At 42.0% G+C, this 14,510-nt stretch overlaps 1 protein-coding gene across 2 annotated transcripts in view; it reads left to right on the plus strand.

The window, feature by feature from the left end:
* The first annotated feature begins 8,200 nt into the window (after positions 1-8,200).
* The window catches only part of ITGB8 (integrin subunit beta 8), a 47,150-nt gene continuing 40,840 nt past the window's right edge, over positions 8,201-14,510 (plus strand). Inside the window, exon 1 of one of the 2 annotated variants that reach the window (XM_082753493.1) lies at positions 8,201-8,826. In XM_082753493.1, the coding sequence (XP_082609619.1) occupies positions 8,700-8,826 (127 nt within the window). In that variant the 5' untranslated portion in view covers positions 8,201-8,699. The remainder of the gene's footprint in view (positions 8,827-14,510) is intronic. The other variant, XM_082753492.1, reaches the window with a different exon arrangement.

Below are 14,510 nucleotides of genomic sequence, written 5' to 3' on the forward strand. Positions count from 1 at the left end.
AAACATTTATTTTTTATTTTTTATTTTTTTATTTGAGATAAAAAGATAAGGTCTGGCCAAATCCTAAGACAGTTGTGTGCTCCAGCCAAGTATATGCCAAGTATAAGCCAAGTATATGCTACCAGCCTGACCTTAATTTTTGTCCTCAGTTTATACTGACTCCTTATATGTTGCTGAACAACTTAATTATGCCTAGACTGCCTCATCTGTGGCTGGAAGTGCCCATCCCAAACAAAGTAACATCTGTGCTTTAGCAACATATAAATGCCGTGATCCCTTTCATGCCTTATCCTGATTTCACTGATTTCAGTCCCAGATCAGATGAGAACAGCTGAGGGTGGAAGGGACCTCTGGAGGCCATCTGGTCCAATCCCCTGCAATCTAGGTGGCAGGGCCACCTAGAGCAGCTTGCTTAGGATCATCTCCAGGGAGACTCCACCACCTAAATGCTTCAGCAAAGGTAGAAATCATGTTTAAAGGACCACTATACAGCTGCAGGGGAAATTTCCCTGCAGGCTCTGACAGCAGTTGGTTTTTGTTCTGCAGTATGAAAGCTTGTCTCCTTTATGAACTTTTATCCTGGCTAGTGTAAAGGCACATAAAACTCTTATAAATATCTAATCTATTTTTAAATCCTAAGAAGTTCTTATCCTGAGCCAACAAATTCCACAAGTTAATTATACATTATTTTAAAAAGAATTTTAGTTTTACTATAGCATTAAAAAAAAAAAAAAAAAAAAAAAAAAAAAAAAAAAAAAGCAGTAAAACCAGTAACTCCAGCTCTACTGGATCCTGGAATCAGACAAGGAAAGATTTATTGTTATGGATTAACTTTTTTAACTTTTTTTTTTTTTTTTTTTTTTTTTCAGAAGCAGGGATGTCTTGTGTTAGGTGCTGCCCAAACATACATCTCCCTATGCCAAAGTAATAACAATCTATGGGTAAGAAGGATATGAGAAGTCAGGAGATGTATACAGACCCATATTTGAAAAAATTACAAAAATCAGTAATGTTTTGTTGTTGTATTTTGTTGTTGTTGTTGTTTTGTTTTCTAAATGCCCCCATCTGCCTCCATTCTTTCTCCTTTTGGCCATTAAACATTTCTTGATTTATTTGAGTTGTCATGGTAGCAGTGAGTGAGAGAGGAGTGGGGATATCCTGATAAAGATTTCCTGGAGAGCATCCTGGCTGTAATATGCACACCACATTTCAAGACTGAGGACAAGAGCAGATTAAATCCTATCAGAGAGGTTCAAAACCTTTGATAATTCTGGAAAAACATACCCTCCCTGTCCCTGTTCCCCACCCCTCCCACTTCCCCCTCTGCCACGCACACACAGTTTGCCTTTGGGATTTTTCCACTCGGCCACTGCTCAATGCACCAGATTTAGCAGCTTAGCTATGGACAGGAGAAATGATTTGTAGTCATTAATCACCCAGTTACAAACCTTTGATTTGTAACTGTATGATATTTCAAAGTCTGATCTAAAAAGGCTATGCTGTGCTAAAAAATGCACTTTAATTTTCTGTTAAACAATACTACTTCTGTTTCTAAACCACAACTTAACTTTCCCTTTCAACCTCTAACACTTAATTTCCTCAATAGTTTCTCACAAGGGAATTTATCTTTCAGAAATCCAAAAAAAATATTTCCTGCTATTTTACCACTGTGTCTTACCTTTTTCTTTCTACCAGTTCCTTGTAAAACATTACATAGGAAACCTCTGGGAAAAATGAGTGAGCTAATGGTGACAAGGACTTATCTGGAAATTTTCTCTGAAAGTTTCCAAAATTTTGTCAGACCTTCTGAGTTATTATGGAATATTTCATCCTCCCCCCTTTGGTAACCCAATATCTTAAATCCTGGGGGCAGAGAAGGGATGAAATCATAGTGGTTTGAGGATGAAGGTGAAACTGCAGCACTGCAACACTGAGATAGCTGCTACGTCAGAAATCGACTTCTCCACTGGGGAAGTGAGAGAAGCAGAGGGGGGAAGATGGGGAAAGCAAGGGGCCTGCAAAACATCTGAAGGTCTGCCCAAAGTACTTAAAAAAGAAACAACCATGACATGGAAGAGTGAAAATAGTTTTAATGCAGGTGAGGAGGGAGGCAAAATGGGAGTAATTGTCCTCAATGTGAAAAGGGGGGAAAATAAAATTTGGGTAAGTAGGAAAATAAAAATAAATAAGAAAATATAATACCATCACTTGATTGGCACCCAATTGGTTCTCATCAGCAAGTGGTGATTGCATACCTTTATCAAGTACCAAGAGAAAGGCAAGGACAGTCAACAGGAGGGTGGGGGTGAAAGAAAGAAAAATGTGTGGAGTGTCAGTGTAAATGTAGTTCTAGTTTGTAATATTAAAAAAAATAAAATATATATATATACAAAATTGCTGAACTTCAGGGTGTCTGCTGCTCCTTTGTAGAAATTACAATGTTATTTTTCTACTTCACGAGCAGTCCTTTGAAATGTATATTTTCAGAGTTCAGCAGCCTTAGTGCCTGTGGATCTACATCTCCATGTAACAAGAGGAAATCTAGCTCTTGTCCATCCTCTGTGGAGTTGGAAAAACATGCAGTTAATCTCAAAACTGCATTGATTTTTGCAGGGTGGGTTGCAGTCCTCTGTGGATATTGTGGATAAAAAACTAAATAGAACTCTGTATTTTTAGTTTTCTGTTAGTCCATGAAGGAAAACAGGAAAATGTCACAAAGATCTGTGTCACAGGGGCAGGTCTTCAGTCCTCAGACAAAAGTCCCACTGAAATAAAGTTAATGAAATAATTTACCCAGCGGCTTTCTGCCCTTCTGTCCTGTTCCTTCCAGAAATCAAGTTGCAATGCCTGTAAATCTAAGATGTAGTATCAGGAGAAAATTAATGACAGCATCTAGAAGAACCCCAGGTAAATTTCATACTTTAATGATAGGCCACAGAGGAGCTCTTCTGTCTGCAATCAGAAAGGAGAAAGGCTCTCAAAGCACGCCATATGGTTATTTGTCAAAAGGAAGAAAATACTTCTATCTGAAAGTTCCGTCCCACAAAAAAGCATAGTGGAAGTACCGAAACATCTCAGTGTAAGTGTTCTTTAAAACTTTGCATGTGACAACAATTAAAATGTTCTTGTTTCGGAATACATCTGCTCAGCTGACTATGCTGCTGTTGTGCTCTTTTTTTTTTTTTTTTTTCTCCAGTAAATACTTCCAGAAAGAGATTATTAAAAGATTTCAATAAACAGTCCTAAACTTTGACCATTCATTGCAACAAATGTTTTTGTGCTTCCGAGCATCTTTGTTGGACTATATTGATAATTTCTTCTGCTTGCTTGTCTCTAGCAAAATCCTCTTACTCTTTTTTAAACAGAGGACAATGGCATCTTCACTCAGGACCCCTGAATATTAATTTACAGATCAGCCCTCTGTACTACAGATGTCCTAGAAAACAAGTGTCTGTGTAGAGCTTAAATCACTGTTTTTGACCTAGTGAACCCTAAACAGAATGATACCTTCTCACCCAAGGACTCACTGCTGTCTCTGTCTCATGGAGTATAAGGTGAGATCACAACTGTGCACTGACCACTTTGGCTGAGAATCCAACTGCTTTGAAATTCTTGAAATGGTGTGAAATATCTCAGGTTTATTGTTTTATTAGACACATCTGCTTTAGTATGCTTCTGGCAAGCACTGAAGCACACAAGATCAATACTTGGGATTTCCAGAGTACTACTAACTGAATTCTTAATATTAAAATTGGTCATGTAAGAAAGGAAGAGAAATGTACTGCTGGGGTATTGCAAGTAATTGTATATAGAAAAGTGGAAAGGAGAGAATTTTGCTGGCATACAGCCCAGAAAAAGCTTCACCTTACACTTAAACCCATGCAAGTAAATGGTGAATAAGAACAACAGTTAGACATACTATACGCAAATGCAATTAGGCTGGAATGTATCGAAAATCAAAGGTGTTATCCCACCTATCTCTGCATAATGTTGTCCAAACTGTAAGTGTCAAGGAGCTAAATTCAGAAAGACAATGCTTCAAATGTTGCTAGATCATCTCATGCAGGCCTATTGAAGCCACTGAAGTCGCATACCCAAGCAAGATTTGTAAGCCCACAAGATGGCTATGTGAAATCAATGGAAACTTCAGGATACACTCTAAATATTAGTGGGTTTTTTGTTTGTTTGTTTGTTTCAGGCTACTGCTTTTCCTTATAACACACCATTTTTTCTTTGTTGCATGTGCATCAGGAAGTCCAATAGCATGGTTGGGTAATTAAGGTAGGTATTAATGCACAATACATGTATGATGAAAAGTACTATTTTGGGGGGTATGTATTCTATTTTAAATGATGACATTGCCAGTTTTTACACTGAGGACTGAGACAAGAAATGAGAAAAAATGTGCATAGTTTTAACATCCTACATAAATATGCATCACAACCTTGCCAAAGTGAAAAGATGTACATATTGTTTAAAAATATGATTGTGTATTGTACAGGGAAGTTGGAATTTTATGTAGAATTTTACTGAATATAAAAAAAGTCAGCATAGGTGGATTGTTCACAGTCCACATTGCTGGAAGAGAGGTCTATGACTTCTTGGCAATCAGTTTCTTGGGAACAGCAATTGAATTTGAATTCCTCCATCATTTTAAACTGATGGCTTACAAAAGATTTGAAAAATACACTGACTTCTTTATACGAAACAGATGCAGTTTAGATTCAAATATTGTTTAAAAGAACCCAAGCTATAGCGAATGTAATTGTATCTGACAGACAAGCATGTGATCCTTTTATTTAGTTATATAGCAAAAAAAGAATTGAATTTGCACATTAATGTCAGTAACATCAAGTGAAGCCGCCAAATTCAGAAAAATTACTGTGCCCCAGCAAAGTTTTAAATTATTAACTAAAAAAGTAGCAATTCAAAGTGAGGTCTCATAGGAATGTGAAAAAAGTAGAGAAGTTGGAGGGAAAGGCAATCAATTTAAGTATACTGAAATGCTTTCTATGGGGTTTTTAACAGTATTGAAGATGTCATGATAATCTAAGAAATCACATGACCAGCTAATGAACACCTATCACATTTTTCATTTTAAAAAGTTTTCGTATTAGAAGTTGTAAAACACCATCACTCTCCCCTTTGCAATCTTGGTTTGGATTCTCCCCCATGAAATGGCACATGAAAGATGGTCAGGATTATTCAACCAAAAAAGGAACAAGGTTTTGTAAGAAATGTTTTGGGTTTTTTGACCAGCTTTACTGAACATTCATTGCAGATTCAACATTTTCAAAACTGTTTCCTGAAAAGAGAGGCTGTGGGCTAATGCTGTAACAGACAATCATATCCTCTTTGCAGGAAAACAAAGCCCAAAGTACCATAAAGAAAGCACCCTTTTAAAACTTCATGAAATAAGGTATACATGCAATATAATAACAGAGTATTAAACAGCTTTCACCATAGAAATTCAGAGTAACTTAGGCTGGAAAAAGCTCCAAGAGGCCCAACCAGCCCTCTGCTCAACACATGACCAATAAGATCAGGTTGCCCATGAACTTGTTCAGCTGAGTTTCAGTTATCTCCAAGGACGGAGATTCCACAATGACATTTTCTCAAGCATTCATGGTCTTGTGGGTAGAACAACAGACTGATGCTTACATCCAGTTCCAGTCATCTTAAGTTCCTTGTTCCAAGTCTCCTATGTGACATTACACGATTCAGTTTGTCAATTTGTAAAACTTGAATTGCTATCCAAATCTGCGTAACATCCTCTGAGATGCAGCATATATTACTGCATTCCAAACACTAACCAGCAGTGTATTTAAAGATGCCATCACTACAGAGTGTATCTTCTGAAGTCTTTGTCTCCCACTATGTGAGGAATGAAGTTAAAGAAGTAAGGGAAAGACACATTTTACATAAACCAACAGACTACTCTGAACAGTTACAGTGGCCTCAACTATTGGCACCTTCAACTCTTGGCTTTTTTTTTACTGTTGATATTCATGTCTTTCAGTATTCATGGTGAATAGTTCTCAGCCATTATTGATCTGACCTTTTAGTTATGTTCTCAGTGTTCATTTTAGTTACCTTATTCTCAGACTTTATATGAAAGTTGTCCATTTTTTCCATGTTACACTGTAGATATTGCCTGTCTGCCCAAATGCCAAATCCTTGCACATCATTCTCTCAAGAAGTGGTACTTGTAAGGACTCAATTTCCTATTTGTATGATGAAATGACTAGGTTATGACTAGAAATTCACAAGACAACTCATGCTGTTGATGACAGAACCATTTTATTCATGATGCTTTTATGAGCATTCAAATTCTGATCTGACAACAATGTTCATACAAAATACATCATATGGAGTATTACGCATATTCTTCCTCCCTTCAACACTATTTAGACTCTGCAGGCAAAAATCCCAGTTTTCTATCTGCAACTTTTGCTTCTGCTTGGATTTTCTTTTTTTTTTTTTTTTTTTTTTTTTTTTATTAAGACATTTCCTTGAACTTGTTTGTCTTATTCTGGACCCTTTTCAAGATAAACTTGAATCATCATGAATCTGCAAAATCATGAGGTGGGATTTAGACATCATGGTGAACATGAACAGGAGTCAATTGAGTTTAGCTTGCCTGCCACGAATGTGTCATTTCAAAGAACTACACCAATCTGAGTCCTCATGGGACAAGTTGCTCATCATTGTATAGTGTTAAAATTGTGATTTCTGAAACCATAGAGTGATTAGATCAAGAATGCCACCACATCTGAAGTCATGTGGATGCTACCCTTTTATGTGACCATCACTGTGTATGGTTTTGTTACACACCATATCCCCATTCGAGCTGTGGCAGCTTTAAGAATGACACTCAAGGTCTGAAAGAGGGGATTTTTCCAAAATGAAGCAGAACAATGATACAGCATTTAAAAATCCCTGGAGTGGGAGTATAGGACTGCTCCTTTGCCATCCCCTCCTCAGTGACCTTGCACAAACCCAGTGCATCTTCAGTTTCTGACCTTTGACATGCAGTCGATAAGCCATCCTGATGTCAGTGCCACAAAGTTTGGCACAGGGTCCGAAAATGCTTTGACAGCCTTTTACTTGTAAGGACTGTAAGAGAGCACAGTGTTAGAATCGTACAATCATTAAGGTTGGAGGAGACCTTCAAGATTATCTGGTCCAACCATCACCCTACTGCCAATGTCACCCACAAAACCATGACCCAAAGCACCACCTCCAACCTTTCCTTGAACACCCTCTGGGACAGTGACCCCACCACATCCCTGGGCAACCTGTCCCAATGCCTGACTGCTCTTTCTGAGAAGAAATGTCTCCTCATTTCCAACCTAAACCTCCCTTGGCGTAACTTGAGGCCATTCTCTCTAGTCCTAACACTGTTTATCTGGGAGAAGAGGCTGACTCCCAGCTCCCCACACCTTCCTTTCAGGCAGTTGCAGAGAGCAATAAGGTCTCCCCCGAACCTCCTCTTCTCCAGACTGAACAACCCCATTTCCCTCAGCCGCTCCTCACAGGACTTGTGTTCCAGACCCTTCACCAGCTTCATAGTCCACCTCTGGACACGCTCCAGGGCCTCGATGTCCTTCTTGTAGTGAGGGGCCCAAAGCTGACCACAGTTCATTTAATGCCATATGCACGTGAATGACTTTTTAATGTTGTGCCCTGTGCTGACAGACTGGCACATCACGTTGAGGCGTTATTTGAGGATACGGCTCGCTGTGCCACCTGCTCGGTAATGCTACAAACGAGGCGGTGACACGGTGATGGCCACAGGACCCGGGCCCGTCAGGCCGGCACAGGTGCGTGTCACCTGCCTGGGGGACGCCACGGCAGCTCCGGGAGCGGCGCCCTGGCCGGAGAGGCGGTGACAGGAGGCCGAGAGGCCGCGCACCTAGCCCGGGCCGGGGGTTTCCGTGCCCGCACGGCGAGGTACTTTCCGCGCCGCAAGGGCACGGCTATAACCTTTGCGTTACTCCCACTTCGCCCGGAGGGGCGGAAACTCCGGGCACACACAAATCGCGAGGGGAGGGCGGCGGGGTGATTGCGGTCTGTGTATGATGGGGGGGGGGGGGTCCCGAGGCGGTGGCGAGGGGCGCCCCCCACGGTCTCCGCCATCCTCCGCCGAACAAAGCGGCGCGGGCGGACGCCGTGACTTCACCGCCCGCCGCCGCCCCGCCTCCGCCCGCCCTCGCCCTGCCCCGCTGCAGCCTCCCGGCAACCGGAGAGGGGGGGACACCCGCGGGCCCGAGGCACACCGGCGGCGGGGCGGGGGCGGGGGCGGGCGGGGGCAGCGGCGGCGGCGGTCGTTTCGTTGCGGGAGCCCCGGGGCCGGGCAGGGCAGGGCAGGGCAGGGTAGGGCGCTCGGGCTGGAGGCGGATGGAGGCAGCCGTCCTCCGCGCCCGCCCGGGGCCGCCCCGCCGCCGCCGCTGCCGCCGCCGCCGGGGGGGGCAGCCCCTCGCGGGGAGCGGCGGGCGCTGCCCTTGAGGTGCCGCCGCCCCGCGCCCTACCTGTGCCGGGCCCGTCGCCGCCGCCGCCGCCGCCGCTCCTCCCCCGGCCCCGCCGCCGCCGCCGCCGCCGCCGCCCCCGCGGGGGCCGGGACTGAGAGCGCCGCGCCGCCGAGCCGCGGCCCCGAGGAGAGGCAGCGGGACCGGGAGCGGGGCCGACCGCGCCGCACGATGTGGGTGCCGCTGCTGGCGTGCCTCACCGCGGGGATCGTCTCCGTGCCCAAGTGCCAGCGCGGCCCCGGGGCCCTCCTCGGGGCGGCCCGGCTGCTGGCGGCCGTGCCGGGACTCTGCCAGCGCCGTAAGTCGCCGAGCGGCTCGGCTCACCTAGCGGGGTGCCTCCCGGGGATCGCCGCGTCCCGGGGGGGACAGCGGGCGGCCGGGCGGCGGCGGTGTCGGGGGGGCACTGCTGGGGCTCCCGGTGAAGGGGGTGGAGGTGTGGGGAGGGCGCCTGCCCCTGCCCGGGGTGCTGCTGCGGGCAGAGAGGGCGCTGGCCGAGGCGGGCAGCACCTCGGGCTGTGGCACGGCTTCCCAAAAATAACCCTGGTATCAGGTTCGTCGCGGGCAGGGCGAGGAGGCTGTGCAAGTGTCCCTCAGGTCATGCAGTTTGTCAGACGGAGCCATCAGGTTAGTCCGGTAGTCCACAAAGGGTCTCCCTCATCCAGCTGGTCGTGATCAGAAACGCAGAGCAAGTTGTCAGTCACCTTCCTTTCCTCCTTTCCTCCTTTCCTCCTTTCTTCTCTCTCTCCTTCTCTCTCTCCTCTCTCTCCTTCTCTCTCTCTTTCTCTCTTTTTTTCTCTTTTTCCCCTTCTGGAATAAATGCGTATCCCATGCTTAAGCCTGGAGCGAGTTTAGAACTTCTAACCTCTAAAAATAAGATTTGCAATGGGAACAATGTATTAGTTTTAAGTTCCTTGCTGCATATGTGACAAATTCATGCCTAATTCAGTGGGATTTGCCCAGTGCTGTTAAAAACAATGGAATAATTTGTTAACTTTCACAGGATAATTTATTTTGCTCTTTTGGCTTCATATTTTGAGTTCAAAACCAAACTAAATGTCAATAGGAAAAAATAAAATATAATATTATTAAATGGCTTATGAAACATGACAGCTTGCATCCAGCATTCCAGATTCTTTTCTGTGCAGTATAATTGAGTTTAAAGGCTAATTGAAACTTTATGGAGAGGAGAGTGCTGTGCCTTAGTGCAGTGGTGTGCCTGCTTATGAGTGTAGCTTCTGGGTGCAATAGTGCAAAGAATACTTGAGAACAGTATGACATAGGTGAAGATTATACTTGGGGCTTTGGCTGCAAAAGGTGCTTACTTTCTTTGCTGTGCTCGGTATTGAAAATACACATGGATGGTAAGTCGTGGGTTACATGTTTATTGTGACAACAGCTACCAGATCAGGCAGTCTGTAACTCAGATAGATCTTTTTTTTTCTTTTTCTTTTTTTTTTCTCTCCTCTTTATTTGAAACCTCTGCTAATTCATGAAAGCTGAAAGTCACACTGAATTCTTTCCTTCATACATAATCACTTTACAGGCAAGAGCCACAGTAGAAGCAAGAAGAGTATTTTGGTTTGTTTTTCTTTGAGCAAGCACATAAATGGTAGGGGTTTGGATGCTGATTATGATTGTAATTATTTACTTCTCATTGCTTTTTCATTTTGGTTGTGTTAGCTCCTTCAGCCAGCACAGCACCACCTGAGTTCCTTGAACTTCTGCAGGCTGCTGCTGGAGAAATGCGGAGCAGCAGCTCCATGTACAGCTACTTGGCAGCACAGCAGCTTTGTTGAAGCAGCCACTCCTCTTTGCTTCTGCCTTGACAGTGCTGGGCATGGAGAAGAGCATCATGCCGTTCCTGTGCCATCAGCAAGTTTAGTTTATTTATGTGCGGATTTGGCAGAAACCACATATCTGTTGCATTGAGTCTCCAGTTCTGAAAGAAGCTGGAATGAATATAAAATGTACATGGGACTGTAATTTATTTATTCTTGTTGGAGCATTTGCTGCTCTTCTAACTGAAAAAAAGTGCAGTTTGATGCTACCTGAAGTGTTTGTTCCGCAAACTACAATTTGGGATGTGAGTTTACTGCCTGGGTGTAAGAAAAGGTACAACTTGACCTCGAGTTTGCAGTTAAGAGGAGTGCAGAAGGAAATCTCACAACACTGTAAAGCCACAAGTCCCAAATTAAAGGTTCTGTAAGCTCAGATAAAAGGTTAGTGTTGCTCTGTTCTACAAAGGGTCCCTTGTTCAGTAAGTCTTACCAAGGGAAGTTTGCAGTTCACTAAGCCAACTAAAACAAATACCTGATGTAAGAATGAGACTAATTCAAAATGAAATTGGGTTGTAGTGATTTACACAGATCCTGAATTTATTATGGAACACTGAAAACTGACAAACTCCTAAGGACGTAAAGCAGTGAAGTGAATAAAAGCTGAATTCTACAGCAAGAGCACGTGTGCATTTTGTTAATCTGTTGTGTAACTTCTGCACTGAGGTGCAGAGAGAGTCAGTTCACTTGGCTCACTCAGAAACTAAACTTATAAAAGTCTTTAGTTTGTATCTGCTGTATAACCACATGGAATACATGGGGTTAAAATACTGTAGGATAACTGACTGGTCTGGGTTAACAGAGGACATAGGTTCAAATCCCAGTATTGTCTTAAAAAGCAGTTTTTAAGCATATTGAATTTTTGAAATTTGAATGCTAAGGTGGTGCTTTCAAAATACCTACAGAGTCATTCTTGTATGAAACTCAAGTAAGCAGAGTTTACATGTGATGTACACACAGGGGTTGGATGGCATGAAAGTCTATATCTCCAGTGTCAGAATTAAAGAACAGTCATATGACAATTCTAGTACATAGCCATGGTTGACAAATCTCTTGACATTTTAAAAGTTGGTATTTCCAGTCTTCTTTAGAGCACCACTCGGGAAGACAAGCTAGGGGGTTGGGGAAAGGAGAGGATCTGTGATGATAGCAGGGACAACTGTTCATTGATTTATCCCAACAGCAGTACTTCTGATGCCAAACATAATTCACTAATGTTCTCTCATCTGGTTTGTTGGTGGTTTGCCAGTTTTGTCACATTATATTCTCATGTGTGTTCCTTCTAGTTAGAAAGTTTCATAAATCATTACTGTGTCACTTCTCAAAGGACTATGAAAAGCTATTCAAATCACCCATGCAAAGTGGTCAGGAAATGTCCTTGCATAAACAAAACAAACAAAAAAACAAACAAACAAAACTGAAATAAATGGTACATCTTCATTGAGTTTGTCTCTTGATTTCTCTTCTGTGCCAGCCCATTTCTGTTTAGGGTGCAGTGGAAGCTGTGTTGCGTGGGATATTGAGCACGGAGGCTGTTCTGCCTTTCCTAAGTCTTGAAGCAATCCAAGGAGAAGAGAAAGACCATTTATAATTTCCTGAGCCTGTGTGGGTGATCTGCTCCCTAAGGGTGTTAGATCATCCTTGGGAAAGCCAACCTGAGTGTTTGAGAGGGAATATAGCAGTGGGTTGCACTTCTGAGGAATAGCTGTGGGGAAGTTTGCTTATCTGTGTGTTGCCTGTGGAGCTATTATGCCAAAAGTATGCATATGTTTACTTTGCAGATTGCATACTTCTCATAATCTGTTGCAATTTCATATGTTTCTTGGGGGGGGGGAGAGGGTTATGCAGTAGTCCTTTATTTTATGGTTTTTGCAAATTGAATGAAATAGGTGGTTGCAAGTATAACATTTGCAATGTTTCCATACTACAGATGTTTAAGATGGGGTGATTGTGAGAAAAGAGATGGGCAATTCACAAACTGGAGGAGCAATACAAAAAGAAAATAAAACTGTTGGTGCACCAGGAAGGTTGGCTTTATGTCATTATGGACATGTTGCTGCAGCTTGAAGACTGCATGCAACAGGAATGCTCTTCAGAACAGTTTGAATAGGCAGTGGCTTATTCTCTGGTACTTAAGCTTTCAAGGGCTGAAGCTGCAATAACAATTGAGCAAGCAGGAATTATACTTCACTAGTCAAGATGCCTGAATGAATAAATTTGATTTTCCATTAAAAACAGTCTAAGTTTGATTTACCTCCTCAGAGCATCAGTAAGATATTAGAATGCTTGAATTTATGGAAGCTTAAGAAAATCTTCATCAAATAAACCCTCATCTGTTTGTATGTTCAACATACATAAACAGGACGTGAAAACATTAGTGAGTCTTGTAACCTCCCATATGCTTCACAAAGTGCCAGCACCATTTTTCAATTTCCTAAAAAGAACTCAGTCACAAACTAAGAACATAAAGGAACTTTTCACATGAATGACTCCTGAAGACAAAACCATATCAGTTCCAGGTATTAGTGTAGTACAACAGAGAGCTACCAAACTAAGACAATTTTAAAATGGAAATAATAAAAACAATGAGATGTATGTGTTAATTCAGTCTTGGATTTGGATCAGTTGGTATTGCTAATCTACAGTAGGAGGTGTGAGAAGAGAAATATATCATTTACAAATTGCGTAATGTGAAAATGGCTGCTGATGTTTATCAAGACTTCAGAAAGTCAGATTCATCATTAGTATACTTGAGAGTAAGTTCTTAGTATAAGCTAGAGATCTCATGCCTTTGAAATAGATGTGAGGTAAGAAACATTAATTTCATTTTACAAATAAAATCTATGCTATATACATGAGTTATTTTGTTTATGACCAATATGCATCTAAAAACTACCCATAGCAAAAACGTGCTTTTTTCAGTATTGGGACAGGTGTTTCTCAGGCAGTGGCTTAATGGGGTCTGCCAAGAAGGACAAGCAGAATGGCTTTGTCTTGAGATTGAAAAGTTGCTCAGTGATCTTAAAATACATTCATGACACTAAAATCATATATTTTCAAGAAGTATGGATGTGAACTCTCCTTTTACAGTAGCTAATGGTGCAGACATTTTGGTGTAAAAAATAGCTTCTCAAGTTGAATGTACTGGAAACAAAAATCTGGAAAAGAACATCAAGTCCTTTCTGTTAATATAATTTTTAAAGTCAAATTCTTAAGGCCTCAGTGTTTCTACTTATGTCTTCTTTCCAACAAAATCTGTCTTCAACTGTATGTGTCCATTACTGATTGTTGACTTTTGTCTAACCAATGAAATAGATGTAGTACTTCTTTTTAATCTGCTTAAATTGGCATAATTTTTGATGGACAAAATAGATTATGGTCTGTTATTCTTCTCTAGGCACTTGAACTTTATTAACAAATAAAAACGTTTTTTTCTTTGGCAGCTTGCATAAATGGACTTGGGCTATTTAGTTTTTGGGAATGATGTAGGGCTCTAATGAATTAGTTCACTGTCCACTGTAATGGAACTTTTCTTCAAGAAGAAGAGTAAGCCTCTTGCCAGCCATTCAGGGTTCCCTCTTGTTCTGGTGGCAGAAAAAGCATAACCCCTTGAGCATAATGTAAGTGCTTCAGGATGATAGGAATTTACAGCGTTAGAAAGCTGCCAAAAAGGCAACTTCTAGCTGAGTCTATGTTTGCCTAAAAAATGTGCAAAGTTCATAATTGTCTTTTTTCTTCATATGTTTTTATGCTTCCCATGGCATTGTTGTCATATGCCTGTAGTAATTTCTGCCTGCTGTAACCCGTGGTGACAGTAATGAGTCTGAAGTATTTGTAATTATCAAAAGACATAAGAGAGATTTTAACTGTAATTATTGGAGGAGGGAAAATCTGTAGCTTCAGGCAGGTGGGACAGTGCTCCTGGATGCTGGATTTTTATTTTTCTTAGGGCCCATTCTCTACCCACTGACTTGGGAATTGTTAGTGACACAGTGTTTTTGAGTTCAAATCTTAAAAACTTCATTATTTTTGGTATTTTGCTGTTGTTGTAGCTGTGTTATGAATAGAGCCTCATGATGTATGGTGGCATCACAAAAGTCGTCCAAATCTGATTCAACCAGTACCTCCCCTCTCCAAAATAAATTCT

This window comes from Aythya marila (genome assembly GCF_965140915.1).
Source record: "Aythya marila genome assembly, chromosome: 2".
Classification (NCBI taxonomy): Eukaryota; Metazoa; Chordata; class Aves; order Anseriformes; family Anatidae; genus Aythya; species Aythya marila.